Below are 25,830 nucleotides of genomic sequence, written 5' to 3'. Positions count from 1 at the left end.
GAAAGGTTAGCAGTGGAAAACACTGAATGCTGATTTCACTCGCTCATCCATGCCTTCATTCAGTCTCTAAAGCTCTTTGATACCTTGACTCTCTCATGGTCTCTCTGTCATCCCCTTAGTGCCTTCAACAACATTCTCAGTAACCTAGGCCACATGCTCCTGGGCTGCCTCTTTCTGCTGATAGTCTTGCGCCGGGACATTCTCCATCGAAGAGCCCTGGAAGCCAAGGACATCTTTGCTATGGTGAGGAGAGGGTGGGACGAGAGAGGTGAGAGCTAGGAAGGGTTATGGTTCCAAACGGGATCTGCAAAGAGGAGGGACATCGGGCTAGACGGTGTGACGATGGATTATGTGTAATGGACCACACGAGGCCAGAGCATGGGTGTCCCGGTTCTGTGGCTGAGTCACTAAGGAGTATCTTTCCACTGACCAAGCTTTCTGCTTTTTCAGGAGTATGGGATTCCCAAACACTTCGGTCTCTTCTATGCTATGGGCATCGCACTGATGACGGAAGGGGTGCTCAGTGCTTGTTACCATGTCTGCCCTAATTACTCCAACTTCCAATTCGGTAATTAGAATTTACATCAGCTACACAGATTTGAGTTATAGGAGTCTTATCCTGGGACCCTCTCAGAAATGCCAAGGTCGTACTTGCAAGAATTAAATGACATTTTACGTGAAGTGATCTGAGGGCACCTCACCACAGGGCATGGTTTCCCCACATTGTACCGTTGTTTTCTCTCTGACCACCTTTTACAGACTACAAAAGAGTGAACACTGGGTACTGATCTCATGGCTAGATCTGCAGGTGGGCGATGGGCTAAGTGTCAGGCAGCAGGTCAGGTAGAAGCCACCAAGAGACATCTAGAAATCTCCCTCAGTGTAGCTTGGCTTAATTTAGCAGTTTGCCTGCTTTGGGTTGAAAGTAATCAAAAACCCAATTCGATTGGATTAAATAATAAGTACACTCATCAGCGCACCAGCCGAACGTACAGAGGTGGAATGGCCTCGTGGGTAGTTTGTCTGATGGCTCTGGCTCCGCTTCTCTGATTCCCTTAATTGCACCCAGCCTACACACTGGTGGTCTCCTCAGGCTGCCTTCCCTCATGGTGGCAGAAATAGCTACAGCAGGTCTTGGCTTCCTGTCTCCACACCATGATGTCTAGAGAAAGCAGCGAGCTGGTTTCCAGGAGCCTTCGTTAGAGAGCAGGAAACTTCTTTTCCCCAGACTCCCCAGATAACAGCCCCTCACGCCTCAACAGCTTACACAGCCCTGAGCTTACTCCAGAATCTTTCTCTGTGTGAGGGTTAGCTCGGGCCAGCATTGCTACACCAGTCACGGTGACAAAGGAGTGAGGTTACCTTTAGACCAATGAGACCCTTCCCTGGAACCAGGGGTGCGGTTAGCTTTCCTAAAGCAAGTGGTCTGGGAGGGTGTGCGTTTCCGAATAGAAAATGGGGCTGAGATATCTGGGTTGGTATCGAGAAGCTGTTAGGATGGAGAAAGGGAATAGCTGATGCTGGAAGAAGGCAATTAACAATGTCCTCCACACTCGAGGATTAGGTTTTTAAAAACAGTTATTTTGTGTTTGTGCTCTAGCCTCTGGCTGTTAACTCAGAACCCCACAGAAATTCTCCATCACGTTTTAATTTTTTCAAATTAGAAGACATTTTAAATAGAGGAAATCTATAGAGAACAATATCATTCACCACTCAGAAGGAACAAATGCCAACACTTTAAAATATGTGCCTTAAATCTACTTTAAGAAATAAAACATTGTGTAAAGTTGAGGTCCCATTTTGAACCGTTTTCTAAACTTATCAACTCTCCCCTTCCTTAGAAGCAACAACTGTGATTAATTTTATATTTAACCTTCCAGTTTGTTTTTATAGTTTTTCTTCATTTGTAACAAATTAATATTAATTTATCACACTTTGTTTGGCATCCTTCTTTTTTCATTCAACAATATGTTTTCAAGATTTATTGGTATTAAATCAAGGATATCCAGTTCATTCATTTTTAAAGATTGTCATTCTGTAATAAAAATATACCACATTTATCCATTCCTCTATTGAACACTTAGAGGTTGCCAATATTCTGCTAGTACAGACAGTGCTACAATGACTAGCCTCATCTATGCCTCTTTGTGCACTTGTGAGAGAGGTTCCCTGGAATACCTAGAAGTAGAATTTTGGGGTCACCTGGTCCTGGTTGATGCATCTTCCATTTTTACCAAAAACAGCCAACTTTCTCCCCAGAATATTAATTCCCACTCCCACTAGCTGAGTGAGAGTTTCCACTTCCCCCATATCATCACTAACAAGTGTTATTATTAGACATGTACACTTTTGCCACATTTTTCAGTAACACGGGACATTGCATTGCTGTTTTAATTTGCATTTCCTTAACCCCCATGCAGCTAACTGTCTTCCATCCCTAGGTTAGAAAGCCTTGTATATGAGCAGTAAGCAATGTGGTTATGTTTCGGTATGCTGAGAAGGACCTCCTGCACCCACGTAGGATTCTCTTTATTGTCATACTGCCCTGTTCCCATTAGGGATTCTTTTGTTGTTGTTGGACAGGAGCATTTATACACACATAGCCCTGAGAATGGGGATAGGCAATTATTCATCATATCATCTGATACTTTTCTTCTGTGAGCTAGGAACGCCCCCCCCCCCTGGAGGGGGGTGAGAGGTGGAGTGTATAGGGTTTACCTAGAATGTGCCTGGAGAGGCTGGCGTGTTGGAGGTCACCACGCGGTCTGAGGTCAGCAAATACTCCAAGGCCTGAAGGGAGGGGTTCTCTGAGGCTGAAGAGAGGTCTGTCTGCCACCTACTCGATCTCGACTGTCTCGGCTTCTCCTCAGACACCTCCTTCATGTACATAATCGCCGGCCTCTGCATGCTGAAGCTCTATCAGACCCGCCACCCAGACATCAACGCCAGTGCCTACGCTGCTTACATCTCCTTCGCCCTGGTCATCACGCTCACCGTCCTTGGAGTGGTGCGTCCCTCCCCACAGCTGGCAGCCCTCTTGGGAGGCTTTGTATTTAGTTTTTTGGACCTCAGGTGAACAGGTTTAATTAATCATAATCCTTGGCTCATGACACACTCTCATCATTGGTCCGTTCATAGCATTTTAGTTACTGAGCTAGAATTTTTAATAATGTAACAGGCCCCTGGAACACTGCCCCTGGACAGTGTTAATACAAAGCTGGGACCTGAGTCGGGTGAGACTGGAATAGAGATGTACAGGCTGATGGGAGAGAGACTGACTTGAAAGGACAAAAACCGCTTTCTAAATGTGCGTGCACATGTGTCAGTCGTCTTCTGTTATTTGAAGAGCTTTAGCTCCCAGCTTTAGACCTACTGTCTCTTCACCTGCTGTTCAGCTGCCTCACCCATTGCTTCCCTTTTCCATTTCTTTCTTTTTCATTTGGCCAGGTAGCCATTCTTTTTCCTGCCCTGGGTGCAGTAAGATCCCTGTGAGATCAGAGAAGGGGGAAAACCCAAAATTCACACACAGCTAGGTTTTTGACACCTTATGCATACACGAGAGATGAAACAATTTTAGTGAGTTCTATGGGAAAAAAAAAAACAGACAAACCCAGATGAAGGTAACTTCCATCTTTACTCCTAGGTGTTTGGGAAAAATGACCTGTGGTTGTTTTGGGTCATCTTCTCTGCAATCCATATTCTGGCTTCTCTGGCCCTCAGCACCCAGATCTACTACATGGGTCGTTTCAAGATAGGTGAGTCACCTGTTACTCTATACTAAACATGCTGATTAACTCACCCTGAGAAAGAATTGTCTTGCCTATCCTAAATGGAAGTGTTACTTGTCACTGTGAACGCTTGCTCTGAATTCTGTGTTTGATAGCATATATTCTCTCCAAGAGCTTTCTCTCCTGTATAAGATAGCCACAATCTACTATCACTAGTTCTGTTTTCAACTGAGACACTAAGCTAGCTCAGAGCTGAGGCGTCCTTCCAACTCCAAGTCCCAAAAGCTTTACAATTCGCCAAACTTTGAAAGTGCGTTTGTAGAACAATATGATCATCACACCGCTAGTTCCACCGAGAAGAATGTTTTTCAGTTCATAGCACTTAAAAGGAGCATTTCTCTAACCATCCTAAATGGTTAACAAGAATAAATTCTATATTATTTTCAAATTCTGGGGCTGGAAGTCTGGGAAGCCAACTTGCCAATCTTAGAGGCAGGACACCTGCCGAATGCCCTCTGACGGCATGAACGTATCACATTAGATCGCCAAGTGTTCTGTGGAAATCAGCTTCTGATCTGCTCTTGGTCAGTCAGAATACATTTGAGCAGGTGCAAGTCATTTTAGAGCAACTAAATTTCACCCATCATTTTAAAGTCCGGGAAGTCAGGCTCACAGATTCATTTGTATATTTCAAGAAAAACCAATATATATACAAACTAGGCCCTTCCCTAATATTTGCAGAGCCCAAGGCAAGACTGTAAATAAAAACCCACTTATCATATGTATAAAAATGTTTAAGTTATAAAGCAGACTAAAAAAGTATTACATATGTGGAAGAAAGGAAGGAAGAAAGAAGGAAGACCAACAATCTGATAAATACACCTTCATTACAACCTACAAGGTACAAGTTCAAACTTAAAATTCTCAGGTGCATGGAAGAGTACTCCAGAACATAGCTGTACAGGAGAGCTGGTCCCCAGCCCCTGCCCCTCTTTTCTTCTCACCTCTGGCTCTGTCCTGCATCTTCAGGGGTCTCACAGGTATGCATATGGACACCCGTGTCTAACATCTAATTGGTCATTCCTTGCCCCTAGAAGTGCATACTCTAGTGGTGCCATCTGCCCTGAGGAAGACAAACCAGGGAAAGGACCTATGCAGGCTCCGAGAGTGGGCTCAAGGCCATCAGGACAGGGAATTCTTGGGTCCAGGAATTCAGAATGTGGCCTAGAAGCAGCAGTCCCCTTGCTCTGCAGACTCCTCACTCATTGGGGAATGAGGGCCTTTAAAATATGGCACCCCTGTTGCCCAGATCTAAGAGCGGTTCTACATAACCAAGTGGCTTTAAGCCTAGAAGACCAAATAAAACAATCTCTCATTTTGGCAGTTTAGTTTTTCCTTTTGGCATGGTCAGTAGATTAACTCGTGGTGTTCACATAGCCAGTATACCTCCGCCTCCCCCTGTGGAGGCATCAATAGCTGGTTGGGTAGAACATCTGGTACAGCACTCTGTTCACGCTCCATCCTCCACACTCAAAGGTGAATGAAGTCATAGGAACTGAACTCTCAAAAGGAAAATAAGTTAGGCACTGTTTCTCTGGGTTTTGCAAGTTGGAAAAATAAACTTGAATACAGATATATGTAATGGTAGTGACCATTAATACATAGAGGAGCTTTCAATACGTTTATACCACCAAAGTTGCCCCATGCAACTTTGCAATACTGAATTAATTTACCTTTTTAAAAAAGGAGAAATTTAAGGTAGTCTATTATAACCAGATACTAGTTTGTCAGGGTCCCAACAGGCAAAAGCTATCACATAAAAAGACAAAAGATTTATTCACAGAGGGACTCTTCATAGGACAGGGGTGGGGTAGGGAAGAATGAAAGGGGTAGCACAGTAACCTGGGGTTAGTAGCAGAGAAGCTTTTACTACCCACAAGCTCAAAAGGGCATAGAGGAAGTGGTTACCAAAACGTGGACGGAGGGCATCATGGAGAGGAAGTCACCTTCCTCGATGAGCATGGAGCAGTGACCTTTGGATAATAGACAGGCAACCTCACAGGGAGGACACCAGGCAGAGAGTACTCAGGGCTCACTCTCCTTCCTCTGTCCCTCCGGTCTCCTGCTGGCGTTTCTCGTTGTCCAGACGCAAGGGGAGTGAGGGAACCCACTGAGTGGTCCCTACAGTCAGCCTCCCCGGGGCGTGGTGAGGACAGAGAGACACGGCAGGTGAGTCTGGAGGGGCAAAGGGAAGATAACCTTCACACAACTTAACCCAATATTTAAAATTTCTGTACCTAGGGAGTCTCCCCCAAGTGGTTACGGCTTTACCAAAGTCAAAAGGAAAACACCGTGACAACTGCATCTACATTTAGTCCAAAGGCAGGAAGTCGGGTTCGTGGACAGTGGCTCAGGCAACACCAACCTCTCTGCCCGTTCCATAAGCTGCCTTTGCGTTCTCAAATCACAGACTCCTTTCTCTGGGGCCCTCAGGCCACACAGGAAAATAAATGTGGACACAAGGAAAGGCAGTAGCAGTGAGTCAGAGCATTATCAAAAGCAGGACAGAAAACTGCAGAGCTACTTGCCCAGATCACCATCGTGCCTCTTGTTTCCCGCAAAGGACCACAGGCAGAGGATGGATTATAAGTCGCAAGTGGTGCGCACAGCACACAGGGAGAGACGGAGGTCTGATCGACACTTTGAAGAACAGTGAGCTTCTGAGCGTTTGAGACAGGCAAAGGGAGTCTGTGTTCTTTACGAGAAAACGTTACTTTTGTAATCAGTAAACAAAATTAAAAGTCGTCTGTTTCGAGAGAAAAATAAAATGACCAGTAGTTTACCTGTTTGGCTACCTTCTTACAAATCTTTTTTTCCTCTCCTCAATTCTCTGCTTCCCGCTGATTCAGATGTGTCTGACACAGGTAACGTTCAGCCACCCTCCCCAGGGTTTTCGACATTGTTTTCTTAACAAAGCGACCTGCCTGGCTGACCTGCCAACTCTGCTTTCTGAACACTTCTTCCAGATTGGGCAGGATTTGGTGGGCAGGGGGTTGGGGGAGAGGCTCAGAGGCAGGGATGCACCCCAACCCAGCCCGCGATGCGCCTCTTCTGGGCTATAGTGCATGGACACGCCCACACCCCCACCACCCCAGTGCATCTAGTCTAGTGAACGCTGCTTAAATTGACCCCAGGGCTAGCCGTGAACAGGAGCAGCAGCATAGCAGAGCTGGGGTCCACCCTTACTGAAATGCTCACTTCGGGGAGACCCCAGCCTTGCCCGTGACAGCTATGTGTGGATGGCTCACAGAATGACAGCCCCACCTGGGGCCCTGACCCTGATTGTATAACAATCATCATATGTACAGGCTTTCTGAACACACTTAGCAGATTCCACTGTGCCCTGGTTCAATTCTTACTGACTTATAACCACACTGAGAAACACAGATTCGAATTTTTCCAAGCTAAGATTTCCTATGGTCTAGAGAGAGCAGATGTTTTAAGGTGACTTTTGAGTGTCCCCATACATCTCTGCTGTAAAGAAAACACCACTAGAGTAAACTATCAACAGAGGGAAACTTAGCTGAAGGAGACCATAGGAGGGTTGGCCCCAGCCCCCCAAACGGTTTGCGAGTGCTTGTTCCTTGTGTCCGTCTTGCCTGCCTTTCTGCGGGATGCTGCATGAACACAGCACACCTGCCAGGAAAGCCCAGGCAGCTGTGGGTGGCGTTTTTTAAAGCAAACATTTATTGCTGACCTATGAGGTACAAAGCATGGCTTTTATGAGGTGACGACGACATCATCCTGGCCGCAAAAGCTTGGGCCAAAGGGGAGTGTTTTGGATTATCTCTGACCAAGCCTTCTCACCATGTGATTGTGTCATCAGCAGATTTGGGAATTTTCCGACGGGCCGCTATGGTGTTCTACACGGACTGCATCCAGCAGTGCAGCCGGCCTCTCTATATGGTACGTGTGTGTTCCTGTGTGCCTTGGCCTTCTCCCAGACAACAGGAGGATAGCAGCAGGAGGGGCACGCTCGGGGTAGTCACACAAGGCTCCCCAAACCAAGAGGGCCAGATGGCCTAGCGTGGCTGAAGTCCAGTTAGTGAGGGAAGAGGCATCTTGTTTCCCCTTCGCACTATTAAAAGACACGCTGGGATGGTTCCTTTTTTGTACATGAAAAATTGCTAGTATATAAAGAACGTATGTATGCATATACACACACACGAAACTATTAAAGTGATAATTGCTGGAGGAGGGAGAATCAAGATAGGGTGTCCCTATAAATAATCATCCAAAGAGGTATGATTATTTCACTTGTGAAAATGAAGACAGGGCACTATTAATAATGACACATGGACTGTCCCAAGCAAACTAGGGACATATGATCACTCCACTTTCATTAGGAACTTTCCACATTATACATTTGTTTGCTTTTTATACATTGTTTGACTTTTACAATGAGCACGAATGCTTTTTCAAAATTGTAGTTATTGCTTGATGGCGGAAATACACTTTTAAAAATTCTACCATATGGTTTTCAATATATTACACATTTCTATACTAAGCTGGGATCAGCCCTGCTCCCAGCTGCCTCAGCTTGCTGGCCAGTGACCTTGGGAAGGCTACATACCTCTTCTGAGCCACTGCCCCAACCTTTACCCCGTGCTGTGATCAGAACTAGTGATGCCATTTGGGCCTGGCACACAGGCATTCACTAAATTCCTGCTGATAGTTTTATAATCAGAAGGGTTTTTACATGAAGGAACCTGGGAATGTTTTAGCCCGGTAGAGCTTGGGCAGAAGCTATAGGCACTAAAAATTGAGGGAACTGAAGCTGGAGGGTTTTACTCAGGGGAAAACTTAAAAGCCCATTAGGACCTGTGAGTATTAGGAGAGATAAGAATGCCTCAGCTGCCAACTGTAAGGGGAGATTAGTGTTTCTGGGGTTTTTTTACATTATTTGATGCAGGCTGTCTTTTTTTTTTTTAACAGACTATTTTTAGAGCATTTTAAGAGTTTTTAGTTTTTTCAGGTTCACCGAAAAATTGAGAAGAAAATACAGAGATTTCCCATTTGCCCCTCCTCCACACAGACACAGCTTCCCCATATCAACACCCTCACCAGAGAGGTGCATTTGTTAGTCAGTGAACCTATGTTAACACATCATAATCACTCAAAGTCTATACTTTACATTACAATTCACTCCTGGTGTTGTACATTCTATGGTTTTCTTGACGAGTTTGTGATGACATGTATTCATCATTATAGTATCAAAGAAGGTAGAGTAATTTTCCTGCCCTAAAAATCCTCTGTGCTCCACCTATTCTTTCCACCTGCCCCTCCTCCCCAACCCCTGGCAGCCACTGATCTTTTTTAGTGTCTCCTTAGTCTTACCTTTTCCAGAACGTCATATTGTTGGAATAATATAGTATGCGGCCTTTTCAGATTGGCTGAAATAATATGCACTTATGTTTCCTCCATGTCTTTTCATGGCTTGCTAGCTCATTTCTTTTTAGTCCTAATATTCCACTGTCTGGATGTGCTACAGTTTATTTATCCATTTACCTGTTGAAGGACATCTTGGTTGCTTCCAAGTTTTGGCATTTATGAATAAAGCTGCTATAAAATTTTGTGGGCAGGTTTTTGTATAGGCACGTTTTCAGCTCCTTTGGGTAAATACCAAGGAGCACAACCGCTGGATCATACGGTAAAAGTATGTTTAGTTTTCTAGGAAACTGCCAAACTGTCTTCCAAAATGGTTGGACCATTCTGCGTTCCCACCAGCCATGAATAAGAGTTCCACATCCTCACGAGCAACTGGTGTTGTTAGTGTTTTGGATTTTGGCCTTTCTAGTAGATGAATTAGTTTTTTTAAAAGGAAGATATTTCCTTCAAATATAATGGATCACCCACAAAGAGACTCACTACTTTCAAATAGATGAGTGGCCATGCAAATTAAAGTATAATTAGATAGCACCTAACGGTTGTAAGTAGTAGTCAAAGGAGCAGGAATGGATTATGAATAAATCTCTATTGGAGTAATTGTCCTTTGAGATGGACCTTACCTATCTATTTTCTCCCCTACCAATAACTTTAATCTTAAGGCCATGTGTTTAGAAACCAGGAGCCTGGGAGCTGTAGGACCTCCTTGGAGCCAGAGTAATGAAACTAATTCCAGGTTCATCCCAAGAGCTGCCTTAGGGCCCACGAGTTAACAAAACCCAGGGAAAGAGTCCTTGGTTACAGAACACTGGTGGCAGAATTCTTTTAACTACTGAATAATCAGCACATACCACCAGCTTTCCCACCAAGAGGTGGGCCCAGGTGCCCAGCTCCTTTAAAAACTGGGGGGAAAACAGCAAGACTTCTGCTTTATTCACCAGGCTTTCTTTTACAGGGATGAGGTCACGTCTGTTTGCAGTCAAAGGCTTTGCCATTTAGTCCTCATAGAGGACTTTCCAGTCGTAGGCACAGCTCTCTTAAAACTATAGAAAAATTGTTTTCACCAAGGCAATTGTTTTCCCATAATTTAAGCTTCCCCTATGGTAAGTTTTTTTAAAAATCAGTATGGGGCTTCCCTGGTGGCACAGTGGTTGAGAATCCGCTTGCCAATGCAGGGAACACGGGTTCGTGCCCCAGTCCGGGAAGTTCCCACATGCCGCGGAGCGGCTGGGCCCGTGAGCCATGGCCGCTGAGCCTGCGCGTCCGGAGCCTGTGCTCCGCAAAAGGAGAGGCCACAACAGTGAGACGCCCGTGTACCACAAAAAAAAAAAAAAAAAAAAAGGCAGTATGTGCAGCCCCTCATTTGATGTTTTCTTTCCTCCTTTCCAGGACAGAATGGTATTGCTCATCGTGGGGAATCTGGTTAACTGGTCCTTGTAAGTAGTCTTAGGAAAACACGTTTTTCTCTTTATTAATTTCTCTGTAACACTGTGGTTTAGCTTTCCTTGGCTGTCATTTTTATAAAGAAGTCTTAAATTAAGGAGAGCATAGGACTGTGCTTGTTCTAGTGACTTGAAAGAAAACTATCTTTCGTCCTGCAAAGAATGCACTAGGAAGCTCTTGTGTACCAATAGTTGCCTCCCTTAAAGCAATGAGTTCAGCACACTGATGCCTTGAGCTCATTTGTTCAACAAGACAAACATCAAATTTGCTATATCTAGGTGGATAAATTAGATTGGATATATATGCATATACACACATATATATAAAGAGATTAATTATGCCAGCAGCTGCAAAAATGCAACAGTTTTAAACTCTTTTTAGAACTTTCCATAAAGGCTACCCAGTAGGCATTTCTCTTTCTTACTAGCGGTGTGTGTGTGTGTGTGTGTGTGTGTGTGTGTGTGTGTGTGTGTGTGTGTGTGTGTGTGTGTATGTGTGTGTATCTTTCTCATTTCTTTCTTTCCCTCCAGGTCTCAACCTACTCTGCCTATATCACTTTTCTTCCTTTTCTTTTCCCTCATTATCACCTTGGCCTTCTTTCCTCAAATGACCTCAAAGTAGAACAGTGCAACAGAAGTACATTTATGCTAGCTGTATTTTATGTTTCTATTTTTTGCAACTTATTCTTAACTTAAAAATGTGAATGAGTGAGATATTTTATTGATCCCTCAAAAAATAAGTATGTTTAGCTGCTTTTATTAGTAGTTCTTAGCTGATGTGCTCCTCTGGGTCACTGACCTTTGATAGAAAGGTGACTCCCTACTTCTCCTCCCTTTAAGATACCAGATACGAAGAAAGAAGCACACCATCAGGGAAAGCCAGAATCAAGTCATGAGAATTTGAATCTTATTTCGGGGCTACATGCTTCTGGAAGAAACTTCCCACAATATTGTTGCCCCAGGGTTTACCTTGGGGAAGGTCCATACCTGTGAAGGACAGTCCTTTACTCAGGGGACACATCAGGATGGGTGATTCTTGGCCATGGTCACCTGTGATGCTCTCTCGGCCACACTTTTAGGGAAGACCCCACAGTCCTGGTGACTCTGTAAGACAGGATGGAGGGTGCTGATAGGAGATACAATACTGAACAGCTGATGATAGTGTCTACAGGGTCAGAATCACCTAGCTTGTCCCTGCCTCTAGTAGAACTAAAATCAAACCCAAGTCTGCAATCAGACTTAACAATCAATGGAAAGATATCCCATGCTCTTGGATTGGAAAAATTAATGTTGTTAAAATGGCCATACTACCGAAAGCAATCTACAGATTTAATGTGATCCCTATCAAATTACCCATGACATTTTTCACAGAACTAGAACAAATAATCCTAAAATTCATATGGAACCATAAAATCTCAGAACTGACAAAGCAATCCTGAGGAAAAAGAACAAAGCAGGAGGCATAACACTCCCAGACTTCAGATAATACTACAAAGTTACAGTAATCAAAACAGTGGAGTACTGGCACAAAAACAGACATATGAATCAATGGAACAGAATAGAGAGCCCAGAAATAAACCCACACACCTACAGTCAATCAATCTTTGACAAAGGAGGCAAAAATATACAATGGGAAAAAGACAGTCTCTTCGGTAAGTGGTGTTGGGAAAGCTGGACAGCCACATGTAAATCAATGAAGTTAGAACACACCCTCACACCATACACAAACATAAACTCAAAATGGCTTAAAGACTTAAACATAAGATATGACACCATAAAACTCCTAGAAAAGATTATAGGCAAAACATTCTCTGATATAAATCATACCGAAGTTTCTTAGGTCAGTCTCCCAAGGCAATAGAAATAAAAACAAAAATAAACAAATGGGACCTAATCAAACTTACAAGCTTTTGCACAGGAAAAAGGAAAGGAAACCATAAACAGAAAGATAACCTATGCAATGGGAGAAAATACTTGCAAACAATGTGACCCAAAAGGGCTTAATTTCCAAAGTATATAAACAGCTCATACAACTCAACAACAAAAAGACAACCCAATCAAAAAATGGGCAGAAGACCTAAATAGACTTTTCTCCAAAGAAGACATACTGATGGCCAATAGGCACATGAAAAGGTGCTCAGCATCACTAATTATTAGAGAAATGCAAATCAAAACTACCTCACAATGGTCAGAATGACCATAATTTAAAAGTCTACAAATAACTAATGCTAGAGAGGGTGTGGAGAAAAGTGAACCCTCCTACACTGTTGGTGGGAATGTAAGTTGGTGCAGCCACTATGGAAAACAGTATGGAGGTTCCTCAGAAAACTAAAAATAGAATTACCATATGATCCAGCAATCCCACTCCTGGGCATATATCCAGAGAAAACTATAATTCAAAAAGATACATGTACCCCTATGTTCATAGAAGCACTACTCACAATAGCCAAGACATGGAAACAATCTAAATGTTTATTGACAGATGAATGAATAAAGATGTGGTACATATATACAATGGAATACTACTCAGCCATAAAAAATGAAATAATGCCATTGCAGCAATATGGATACAACTAGAGATTATCATACTAAGTAAGTCAAAAAGAGGAAGACAAATATCATATGATAGCACTTACATGTGGTATCTAAAATATGGCACAGGGCTTCCCTGGTGGCACAGTGGTTGAGAGTCCGCCTGCCGATGCAGAGGACACGGGTTCGTGCCCCGGTCCGGGAAGATCTCACATGCCGCGGAGCAGCTGGGCCCGTGAGCCACTGCTGCTGAGCCTGCGCGTCCGGAGCCTGTGCTCCGCAACGGGAGAGGCCACAGCAGTGAGAGGCCCGCGTACCGCAAAAAAAAAAAAAAAAAAAAAAAAAAAATGGCACAAATGGACCTATTCACGAAACAGAAACAGATTCACAGACATAGAGAACTGACTTGTGGTTGCCAAGTGTAGGGGGGCGGGGGAGGGATGGACTGGGAGTTTGGGGTTAGTAGATGCAAACTATTACATATAGAATGGATAAACAACAAGGTCTTACTGTATAGCACAGGGAACTATATTCAATAACCTGGGACAAATCATAATGGACAAGAATATTAAAAAGCATGTATATATGTGTATAACTGAGTCACTTTGCTGTAGAGCAGAAATTAACATAACATTGTAAATCAACTACACTTCAATAAAAAAATAAATTTTTTAAAAATGAACAAAAACAGTCCATTAATAACAGCTTTCCACTTGAAATACTTAGGAATAAACTTTGAGAGATGTGTGGAATCTTTCTGCAGAAAATTTAATTACCTTATTAGGAGACATAGAGGAAAACTTAGCTAAATGAAGAAAGATGGCATGCCCTGGGTGAGAAGATTAACTGTTGTAAAGATATCAATTCTCAAGTTAATGTGTAAATTTAGAATTAGAAATGGAATGAAGTTAGTAGGATTTTATCCTGAAATTATTTACCTAGTTAGACAAAATTGTCAAAGGTCTCTGCAAAAGGTTAACTGGAGAAAGGAGGGGCAGAGGTGTATAGTGACAGCCCAGCATTATTCAATAGAACTTTCTAGAATGATGTGTTTATTAGCCACTTGTAGTTATTGAGCACTTGAAATGTGGTGACTGAGGAAATGAATTTTCAATTTTATTTAATTTTTATTAATTTTTATTAAAATAGCCACATGTGGTTACCACATTGGATAGTGCAAGCTAGCCTAACCTTTGTTAGATAATCTAACATATTATAAAACAACAATAACATGATGAGCCACTGCTCCAAAACTAGAAATTATAAATTAGTGAATCAGGATGAAGAGGCCAGAAATCCAACTATATATACATGTGTATGGTGTGTCTGTATTAAAAACAAGCTTTCAAAACCAGGAGATAAGGGCTTCCCTGGTGGCGCAGTGGTTGTGTCCGCCTGCTGATGCAGGGGACACGGGTTCGTGCCCTGGTCCGTGAAGATCCCACATCCGCGGAGCGGCTGGGCCCATGAGCCATGGCCGCTGAGCCTGCGCGTCCAGAGCCTGTGCTCCGCAACGGGAGAGGCCACAACAGTGAGAGGCCCGCATACCGCAAAAAAAAAAAAAAAAAAAAAAAAAACAGGAGATAAGAAAGGGCTATATACTAAAGACTTTTGTTAGAAGAGAATAGAAATTTGGAGCAAAATTAAGGCCAAACTGCAACCAAAATAAACTTCAGTATTAATTTAGATGGCTAGCAAAAATTTGGTAATGTGTGTCAAGCCAAGTATTGAGATAATTCTATGTCTAGTAATCTATTCTAATCATCTTAAATGCAAAAAGAAAAAAAGCACAATATGTCTGAAGGTATTTATTGTTGCAGTTTTTAATAACAGTGAACAACTGAAGGACAAAGAGAAAACTCTTCATTTCAAATAGAGAGATAGGATGATTGCTTATGGTGCATCCACTGATAGGAACCTTACAATCATTAAAAATGAATGTTCTGAAGAAGATGTAATGAATTGAAAGTTACTTATAATATGTTCAACATTTTTAAATTCCCCTCCCACCAGAAATGGGGGTGTGGGAGTGAAAAAGCCAATAATGTTACAAATCCACCTTCATAGCTACAAAATAATTCCTCTGTGTGCTCAGTGCCCTCTTTGGACTGATCTATCGACCCAGGGACTTTGCCTCCTACATGCTGGGCATCTTCATCTGTAACCTGCTGCTCTACCTGGCCTTTTACATCATCATGAAGGTAAGAGTGGCGCTGGGAGCCGGGCACTGCGGGGTCTCCTCGGGTGACGCGTGCAGCTTGGCAGCATCGCTTCTCACCCACAGCTTCGCAGCTCCGAGAAGATCCTCCTGATCCCGCTCTTCTGCATCATCGCCACCGCTGTGGTGTGGGCCGCCGCCCTGTATTTCTTCTTCCAGAATCTCAGCAGCTGGGAGGTAATAGGCCAGTTTTCTTTTCCAGGATGACATTCTCTCTCCATCTTGCCTTTCTGACCTTCCTACCTCCCTCTCTTCATGTGCTTGTTGCTGTTTATTTTTTTTTATGTTCTCTAACATGAATGCTTTCTCTAAAGAGGATGGTTTTAAATATCCACACATGACTGCTCAATAAATGGCATGTCAATCATTTTCAGGGTGGCACCTCTTAAAATCGAAGCTCTACCGACACTGCAAACGTGATCTTTATTATGTCATATTATGATTATGATCCTGTTCCCAGTGGATGTTTAATATGTACAGAAACCTTGCTTAGTGTATCTTCTCCACCTTATCATAGTCATCATCCATAAACAAATACACAGGTGCAGGTGTTTATAAATCCATTTCACAGATAGGAAAGCTGAGGCCTAGGAAACTGGTGATGTATCTCAGGCACAGAACAGGGAAGAAGTCTTAGCTCTCCATCACCATAATCACCACAGGCAACTTTAGAACATTTTTACCACCCCGGGGGAAAAAATCTGCATCCGTTAGCAGTCAATCACCATTTCTCCCTAACCCCTTAGCCTTAGGCAACCACTACTCTTATCTTTTGTCTCTACAGATCTACCTATTCTGGACATTTCATATAAATAGAATCGCATAATATGTGGTCTTTGAGTCTGGCTTCTCTTCATAATGGTTCCTAGGTCAACCTATGTGTAGATGTTATCAGTACTTCATGTTTTTATTGCTGAATATTCCATCGTATGGATATACCTCATTTTATCTATCCGTTCATCAGTCTATGGACATTTGAGTTGTTTCCACTTCTTGGCTTTTATGAATGCTGCTGCTGTGAACAACTGGTCAAGTTTTTGTGTGGACATATGTTTTCTTGGAAGCTAACTTTTTGACCCAGGCATCTAGTACTGACTTTTTAGGTTTCTGGATACTCAGCCCTCTAAGGAGTTGAACTGTGAGAATGCCCCCAACTACATCCTGCCTCACCTTCTTCCAGGGAACGCCAGCTGAATCCCGAGAGAAGAATCGAGAGTGTATCCTGCTGGATTTCTTTGATGACCATGACATCTGGCACTTCCTCTCTGCTACTGCCCTGTTTTTCTCATTCTTGGTGAGTTTATAAAAACTTTTTTCATGGGCTTCCCTGGTGGTGCAGTGGTTGAGAGTCCGCCTGCAGATGCAGGGGACACGGGTTCGTGCCCCGTCCGGGAGGATCCCACATGCCGCGGAGCGGCTGGGCCCGTGAGCCATGGCCGCTGAGCCTGCACATCCAGAGCCTGTGCTCTGCAACGGGAGAGGCCACAACAGTGAGAGGCCCAAGTACCGCAAAAAAAAAAAAAAAAAAAAAAAAATTTTCATTTCTTCTCGCTTTACATCCTGTACCCCTTTTTTTCTCTTCCTCTCTTTCTTACATCCCCTTCTGTATTTTTAATTTCCCTTTCCAAGTCTTCATTATAATTCAATGTACAGAATATCATTTCTTTCTTTACACTGTATCCTCCAGTTAGATCTTTATTTTCATTCTCCTTTTACTCTTCAATAATTTAAGACACAGAGTGATAAAATAATTTTCCTTCAGTTGTGCAATGTTTGGACTGAATTGTTGATTAGAACTCACATGCTCAAATCCCCCGGGAACCACTTTTGGCATTGACTACAGTCTCAGCCACACTAGGTTATTCCTTCTTGTGTTATACTCACATTCCTCCCCTCTTCCAGTCTCACTGCATGTCTTACAAACATTTCACAAGTTCTTGGAGTGGCTCAGGATAGCAGCCAGGCCTCTTTCTGCCTTCTAACCAGTCTCTTTCAAATCTCTCCTGTAGTCTCTCCATTTTTTGCCCAAACACCTTTCCAGAAGCCATGCATATTATAACAACCCAGGATGAGAACTCCCAGCCTACTTCCATCTTAATTTTGACTCTTCCAAAATAAAAGCCCATGGTGCCTGTACACAAGGTCATTTAACAAATAACATTGGGTTGGCCAAAAAGTGCCTTCAGTTTTTAAGTAAAAATAAAGGACATTTTTCATTTTCACCAAGAACTTTATTGAACAATGTATTCACCCTTTTGTTCCACTACCTTCTGCCAATTTTCAGGCAACTTCATAATTCCATCTTCCCAAAACTTTGTATCTTTTTGAGCGAAGAACTGTTCCAGGTGCCTTTTAGAGTCTTCAAGGGAATTGAATTTTTTTCCATTAAGAGAATTTTGTAAAGACCAAAATAAACGGAAATCCAAAGGTGCAATAATGTCTGGTGAATACGCTGATGAATCAGAACTTCCCAGCCAAGCTGTAACAGTTTTTGCCTGGTCATCAAAGAAACATGCGGTCTTGCGTTATCCTGATGGAAGATTATGCGTTTTTTGTTGACTAATTCTGGATGCTTTTCGTCAAGTGCTGTTTTCAGTTGGTCTGATTGGGAGCAAAACTTGTTGGAATTAATCGCTTGGTTTTCTGGAAGGAGCTCATAATAGAGGACTCCCTTCCAATCCCACCATATACACAGCATCACCTTCTTTGGATGAAGACCGACCTTTGGTTTGGTCGGTGGTGGTTCATTTCGTTTGCCCCATGGTCTCTTCCATTCCACTTTATTGTATAGTATCAACTTTTCGTTGCCTGTCACAATTTGTTTTAAAAACGGAACTTTTTATGTTTGTTTTTATTTTTGGCAGTGTTGCGTCTTCGTTGCTGTGCACGGGCTTTCTCTAGTTGCAGCGAGTGGGGGGCTACTCTCTGTTGCAGTGCATGGGCTTCTCAATGCAGTGGCTTCTCTTGTTGCAGAGCACGGGCTCCAGTAGTTGTGGCATGCAGGCTCAGTAGTTGTGGCACATGGTCTTAGTTGCTCTGCAGCATGTGGGATCTTCCCAGTCCAGGGATCGAACCCATGTCACCTGAATTAGCAGGCAGATTCTTAACCACTGCACCACCAGGGAAGCCCCAAAACAGAACGTTTTCATTACGTTTAAGTAGAGAATCACAGGCGGAAATACAGTCAAGGTTTTTTTCACTTAACTTAATGTAAAACCCAAACATCAAAGTGATTCACATAACCAAGCTGGTGCAAATGATTTTCAACACTTGACTAAGATATTTTGAGTATGTCGGCTATCTCCCGTGTGGTATAACGTTGATTGTTCTCAATTAATGTCTCGATTTGATCGCTATCAACTTCAATTGGTCTACTCGACTATGGAGCATCGTCCAGCGAGAAATCTCCAGCACAAAACTTCACAAACCACTTTTTTTTTTTTTTTTTTTTTTTTTTTTTTTTTTTTTTTTTGTGGTACGCGGGGCTCTCACTGTTGTGGCCTCTCCCGTTGCGGAGCACAGGCTCCGGACGCGCAGGCTCAGCGGCCATGGCTCACGGGTCCAGCCGCTCCGCGGCATGTGCGATCCTCCCGGACCAGGGCACGAACCTGTGTCCCCTGCATCGGCAGGCAGACTCTCAACCACTGCGCCACCAGGGAAGCCCCACAAACCACTTTTGACATGTTCGATCAGTCACAGTACCTTCTCCATACACTGCACAAATTTTTTTTTTTGCGTTTCAGTTGTTTTTACTTTTCTTGAAATAATAAAGCATAATATGCCGAAAATGTTGCTTTTTTTTCTTCCATCTTCAATATTAAAATGGCTACACAAAAATTCACCAATTTTGATAGGTCTTTTTTTTAAATGCATGCTGATATGACAGCTGTCGCACACAATCTAACAAAATTGTTTCAAATGAAGTTAAAGACAACTAAGTGCTACTAGAGCCATCTTACGGAAAAAGCTGAACGAACCTTTTGGCCAGCCCAATATTAGGTCTCCTGGTTTCACGCTGCCCACTTACTTTAGTCTTGTCCATGTAACCTCAAGAGTGGAGCAGGGCTACCCCCTCGTGGCCAGTTTGGGAAGTTTAACCAGTCTGTATAAACATCATTCCTGAAGGCTTTTATCTTTGATAGTCACCTTCTCTAGAGAGGCAGAGACAATAAAAGTGGAGCTAAGGGTTCCATGTAGAGAGAGTGATGGTAGAGGGAACTAAAAATGGAGGATTAGGGTACAATTCTTATATGGCAATATTCTATGCAACAAGATTTCATTCTGTTTAGGTCCCAACCCAAATGTTCCCTCCTAAGTGGTAATGATATCCCTGGCCACCCAATGAAAAACAAAATTTTATACATATACAACTGAATCACTTTGCTGTATACCTGAAACTAACACAACATTGTTAATCAACTATACTCCAATATAAAATAAAAATACAAAATTTAGAAAAATAAAATTTTAACCAAAAGAATTTTTTTTTACCTCGCCCCATCCCATACTTCCTATATTCCCACCACAGTTTAATTATTATCCTTAGTACTTATTACTAGCTAACATACTAGACTTTGCTCATGCATTTGCTTCATGTCTGAAGCCCTCTCTCAAATGTAAGCCCCACCAGGGTAGGGATTTTTGTCTCTTTTGTTCTAAGCCACATCTCTAGCACCTGGAATAGCACTTAATAGACCCTTGATAAATATTTGAATTAATAAATGAACTATGTAATTATGACAAATGCCTGTTAAGAGCACGGCGTTGCAGAAAGCTGCAGAAGACATGAAAACAAGTAAGGGCACTTGTGAGTCTTTGAGAGAAAATAGGGACTTATGGCAACTGTGGGTTCCTCTCACTTCTCTACCTCTCTCATTTCAGGTTTTGTTAACCCTGGATGATGACCTGGATGTGGTTCGGAGAGACCAGATCCCTGTCTTTTAAGGCTCCAGCATGGAGAGCGGGGAGAGGGGAGCAACCAATCTTGGTGCGGTTTCATGAAAAATACAGGGACGGCAGCAAAGTAACCACGGCCAAATGCTCCACTCACCCTCTGTTGGGTTGGCTCTGTACACATTCCCGCAGGGAGGAGAGGAGCTACAGGGGGACCCAAACCTGCAAGAAGGGAAGCAGAAAGGAGGCAGCAACTGTGGACAGAGTCAAGCCCTTCAGAATCGAAAAACACCCACCATCCCCTTCTGTCACTACTCTGACAGAAGCTGCATCGAAGTTGACCTTGGGACCACTCCCACCCTCACCTGAGATTCGCCAGCCATGGTGGGGACCATGCTGCTCTCCACCCTCCAGCTGCCTCCCTGCCCAGAAACTCCAGGGTTGCCCCCTATGCACCTCTGTAACATCTGCTGCTCTAGACATCCCAAAAAAACAGCCCACTTCTCCGAAGTCCTGGAATGATGTGATTCCTTGGAGTCTAGTAGAGGGGTGGCCCAAGGCCCTACCCAACTGGAATAGATGTTTTGTAGCACCAGCTTGTCACCTCCACCAAAGGAACGCTGTACGCTTCCCCCAAGTTCCTGACCGCATTAGGAGGACTCTACATCAGGCTATGTCACCCACTCCTGGCAAGTAACTGTCCCTGAGACCAAGATGTGGGTGCTTCCCTGTTCTTTGGTGTCTTCATCTCACCACTGTGTGTTGACCCACTGACTCAGGCTCTACCTTCTTGGGAAGGCCTCTTCTCCACAGACCAGCTCCAAGGTGGAAGGGGAAATGGGAAAACTCTTCCAGCAGCAGAGGAGCAGGAATGACCAACAGCACTAGGAGACTGGTGACATCAGCATCAAGCACCCAGGCCTCACGTTAGGGACTTGGGCTCCTGGAGCAGATTCAGCAAAGGCAATTAGGCCTCCAAGTCAAATAGCTCCATTCTGTGCCTGCATCACCCTTGGGGAAGAAATAAGTGTGTTCTAAGCAGAGGCACTGCTCTCGGGCTCCTGTACAACCGGCCAAGCCCCTCCTCTGCTACTTTATGCAGATCAGGGCCTCTAGACTTTCTCCTGAGTTTCTCTGGAGGCCACTCTCAGGGTGAACGCATCTCACTCCTCCTCTCCAGTTGCAAAGAGCTCAGCTGGTTTGGGGGCAGGGGCGGTGTCTCTCTGACACACGTGATTCACATTCACTCCCCAGGATGGTGTTGAAATGCTCAGTGTCCCATTTCACTCTCTCACTGTCCAGCAGCTCTGCCCCCAGGAAGTCCCATTTTGACCAAACTCCTGTATTACCTGCGATATGACGTCATCAGAAAATCTACATGCAAATGTGCATATACAGGTATATTTGCCTGTGAAATTGAAGTCACCTTCTCACCTCTGCTTTCTTGATCCTTCATTACAAGGATCCTTCATTCTTTTTAAAATATATATATATAATTCTTTCTCTAAAATAATGTTCAAAAACACATTTTGGAAGTTTGAATGGCAAACTTTCCCTGATTTTAAGAACACAAAGATGCTTTCAATGAAACATTATGATTTTTTTTCTAAAATGCCCCCAAATTCATAATTGGTCTTCTGTTATTCTTTATTCCTTAAAAATTGTTGGCTTCCATAGGCCATATGAAGGCCACCTATTAAATGGTTGTATCAATCTAACATTTAAAATAAATTTCGAACCTGTTTAACTTGACTGATTTGACCTAATTCTTTTATTTTTAATGCACTAAAAGTTTTCAAATCCAAAAAAAAGCGGGGGTGTGGGGTGGTGCAGAATGCAAACGACGAAGTCTGTTCAAGCAGCCCTGTGGCCTGAAGTGAATAAACTGTAGGACACATTACCTGTTCGGTAGCTTGTCTGGGAAATATGTCCATGGAAATGGGGAAGGGGCCCCATAGACATGGATGGATTGTGCTGCTGTATTCTTGACCGTTTTCTGACAAAGTCTGTCTGTGCTACAAACACACACGTTGTGGTCAGTTTTGTTCTCTGCAGCAGGACTAAAAACCCAGACCAAGCCTGCTCTTATAAATATCAATTCTAAACGTACCTGTTGCTTTTTCTATAGTGCTGATTTGTACATGGTTGGAGGCCAGAGGAAAGTCGTTCAGCGGCGTCTGCAGGGTTGATAGGAACTCGGGGTGGAGGGGGCAGCCACAGTTACTCACAGTGGTCCCTCATCCACATGTAGCACAGGCCTGTGTGACTTTTGTCTGTCCTCATGGACTTCTCTCTTTACAAGAGAAGGGAAGGCAACTCTGAAAGCCGAGTCCAACAGGAGGGTAACGGGAGCCAGCCAGCCACTGAGAAGAGGCTCTTGGCAGAGAGGCCCAGGGTAATAAGAGCAGTTCCCTTGGAGGACACAGGTGTGGTAGCCAGAGGGGCAAAACCGCACATAAAAAGGCCTCTTCACACCTCTGACAAATGCTGGGGAGGCAGCCCCACCTGTTAACACTGGATGGCTGAGGGATTAGCCCGGTTTTATTTTAGCAGCAGGAGAAGCCAGTGGAAAACCAGAGTCTATCTGGGGAAGGGACTTTCCATGGTTGAAGGAGATCACCCAGTCAGCTCCTGGGGTAAAGAGAGTGACAGCTTCTTCTTTTGTAGCTCCAAGCAGCCACCAGAATGTCCTGTGAGGTCGCAAAATGCATGTGTCTGGGGAACATATAATACCCAAATGTTTCTCCTCCTGTGAGACAGTCTGTCTAAAACTCGGGAAAAAGGGAAAAACAAAGAGTAACATTCTTCATAGAAGGAACAGTTGAATCCAAGAAAAATTCTTGAGTCAGATTTAGTCCACATATGTTCGCCTGCTTGCTGTGTGACCTTGTGCAAATTGCTGGAACTCTCTGATCTTTATTGCCACATCTACATGACGCTACATGAAGGTGACAAAGGTGGAGCTGTGTAGAGCATCTGGAGCGGTGCCCGCAGAGAGAAGGTCCTCACCTGCACCTCTCGAATCCTGCAGGGTGGCAGGGCCAGAGCAGGTCTCCCTGCTGGGCTGCACCTATTGCCCAAGGGGGCCCTTCACTGAAACCAGCTAGCTGTTTCCTGTCCTCAGGTCCAGGAGGACCTGAAGGTGCTGGGAGGCCTCTTCACCTTCAGAGAAACTGCCCAGAATTATCACACCTCCCAAACCCCCTTCCTTGCCCTTTAATTGCTGCATTTCATTGTCTCTGGCCCTTAATACTCCAACACAGATGAAAAATTGCTGCCAAAGCTGGGGCCAAGTGGAAAGTCTGGCTGTGTATAAAGTCACACCTCATTACTGCCAGTTCTTCTCTGGGAATCTCAAAGAAAACCTAGACTTTCTCCTCTTTCCAGCATCTATAGCTACTACAGTGCAGGGAATGCCAGGTGCAAACGTTTCCCCTGACCCTTATCACCAAATGTGCCGTAGGGAAAGCCTGCATGTTCAGCCTGTCTGAAGAGGGACTTCAGCCTGCGGGTGAGAAAACAGGTCCCAGAGGAAGCCTGGGAGGGTCGCTCTGGTTTTGAACTGATTCTAATGTCCCCTGGTGAAACTAAGGAAAAGCATTATGAGTAAAGATACAACTGGCTTCTGCCTGAAGCAACGTAAAACCCAAAATTACAGTCTTTTTTTTTTTTTTTTTTTGCGGTACGCGGGCCTCTCACTGTTGTGGCCTCTCCCGTTGCGGAGCACAGGCTCCGGACGCGCAGGCTCAGCAGCCATGGCTCACGGGCCCAGCCGCTCCGCGGCATGTGAGATCCTCCCGGACTGGGACACGAACCTGTGTCCCCTGCATTAGCAGGGGGACTCTCAACCACTGCACCACCAGGGAAGCCCCTTTGCTTTGTTTTTAAATGCTGTTTGGTGGTTTTAGGGAACTGGGTTCATTTTACCTGAAGCACAGCAACCAAAACGCGGAAACACTGACGTCTGCAGCAAAGACAGGGCTTATCCACAAGGGAGAAAACTGGAGAACAAATCTCAAATCCTCCTCCCCGAAAGTAAGAGACGCGGGTATTTATGGGACGAGGAATGACGAAGCGGGCTGCTCTGAGGCACGGGGAGCATGGGAAGCCGGGGAGGTGGGGAAAGTTGATTGGGAAAAGGTGGGGTCATCACCGTACTGCGCAGGCGTAACTAAGCTACGGGCCTCTGCATGGCCCAAAAGTCACGGGTGGACATTCGCGCATGCCCAGTTGGAAGGTCAGTGGTTCCCACCCACCCAGTTTTTTTTAACTCTTGACATTCTTTGTGAATTAGGACTCTAAGTCCTTTAAACAGAAGACTATCCAAAATAATTCAAAAGCTCTCTCTTTTAAGGTGCTCTAATGTTGCCAACACAGAAAAATGTTGAGTTGCATTTTATGATTTATTTTTAGAAGTACACTTTTTAAAATTAATTAATTATTTGGTTGCACCGGGTCTTAGTTGCAGCACATGGGCTCCTTAGTCGTGGCATGAGAACTCTTAGTTGCAGCATGCATGTGAGGTCTAGTTCCCTGACCAGGGATCGAACCCGGGCCCCCTGCATTGGGAGCACGGAGTCTTATCCATTGTGCCACCAGGGGAGTCCTGCATTTTATGATTTTTATTACATTGCTTACCTGAGCGTTTCACAAGGCTCAGTACCCGGTTCTAGGCAGGCCCCTTTGAGGAAGAGGACAAATTCAGGTCTAAGGTTTACTCTGCTTCTCTCTCAATGTGGGATACCTTGTAAAGTAACCTGCTTTTTAGGAGGTCCATTTATCCTTTATCCTCTCCTTCCTCACCATTTCTCTGTTCAGTTACATAGAATCAGAAATACTGGGCTTCCCTGGTGGCACAGTGGTTGAGAGTCCACCTGCCGATGCAGGGGACGCGGGTTCGTGCCCCGGTCCGGGAAGATCCCACATGCCGCGGAGCGGCTGGGCCCGTGAGTCATGGCCGCTGAGCCTGCGCGTCCGGAGCCTGTGCTCCGCAACGGGAGAGGCCACAACGGTGAAAGGCCCGCGTACCGAAAGCAAACAAACAAACGAAAAAACAGAAATTCTGCTTCAGCCAATAGTCAGTCAAGAAATATCTGGGCCAAGCGCTGTGAGGAACTGGGCAGAGCAATGGGCAAAACACCCAGTCTCTTCAATCACGGGGTCTATGATCCAAAAGGGGAGAGATGCATGAAACAAATAACTTGTTCATTATAAGTGGGCAAAGAGCTCCAAGAAGAGAATAGCCTTAGAAGAATCTTATTAGGTACAGATGCAAAGAAAGTCCAAGTAATTATCAGCAATTTTTATCCCTAGATGTGAAGCCCCTAAATTGCTGCCCCCAGAAGATTAAAGTTGGCAGAACCGATTATTAAAACAGCAAACATTTGTTATCAGACATTCTGCCAACGGTTTTATATACATTCCATGCTGGATCCTGAAACACTCACCACCACCAACCCCATGAAGTCGGTATTATTACTATCATCCCCATTTGCCAGACAGAGAAACTGAAACTTAGAAGTCAATGTCCACTAGATGAAGTGAAGGGTGCAGAAGCCTGGATTAAGAGTCA

The 25,830-nt window shown here is 44.1% G+C and overlaps 1 protein-coding gene across 2 annotated transcripts in view; it reads left to right on the top strand.

The window, feature by feature from the left end:
- The window catches only part of SIDT1 (SID1 transmembrane family member 1), an 87,752-nt gene extending 65,742 nt beyond the window's left edge, over positions 1–22,010 (top strand). For both annotated transcript variants that reach the window (XM_059063868.2, XM_067034622.1), the window contains 11 exons: positions 120–243; positions 451–568; positions 2,871–3,007; positions 3,644–3,755; positions 6,638–6,652; positions 7,618–7,694; positions 10,563–10,609; positions 15,243–15,348; positions 15,432–15,542; positions 16,546–16,659; positions 20,247–22,010. In XM_059063868.2, the coding sequence (XP_058919851.1) occupies positions 120–243; positions 451–568; positions 2,871–3,007; positions 3,644–3,755; positions 6,638–6,652; positions 7,618–7,694; positions 10,563–10,609; positions 15,243–15,348; positions 15,432–15,542; positions 16,546–16,659; positions 20,247–20,309 (1,024 nt within the window). In that variant the 3' untranslated portion in view covers positions 20,310–22,010. The remainder of the gene's footprint in view (positions 1–119; positions 244–450; positions 569–2,870; positions 3,008–3,643; positions 3,756–6,637; positions 6,653–7,617; positions 7,695–10,562; positions 10,610–15,242; positions 15,349–15,431; positions 15,543–16,545; positions 16,660–20,246) is intronic.
- The last annotated feature ends 3,820 nt before the right edge of the window (positions 22,011–25,830 follow it).

The sequence above is a fragment of the Kogia breviceps genome, chromosome 5 (genome assembly GCF_026419965.1).
Source record: "Kogia breviceps isolate mKogBre1 chromosome 5, mKogBre1 haplotype 1, whole genome shotgun sequence".
Classification (NCBI taxonomy): domain Eukaryota; kingdom Metazoa; phylum Chordata; class Mammalia; order Artiodactyla; family Physeteridae; genus Kogia; species Kogia breviceps.
This window is presented reverse-complemented; position numbering and strand designations above follow the sequence as displayed.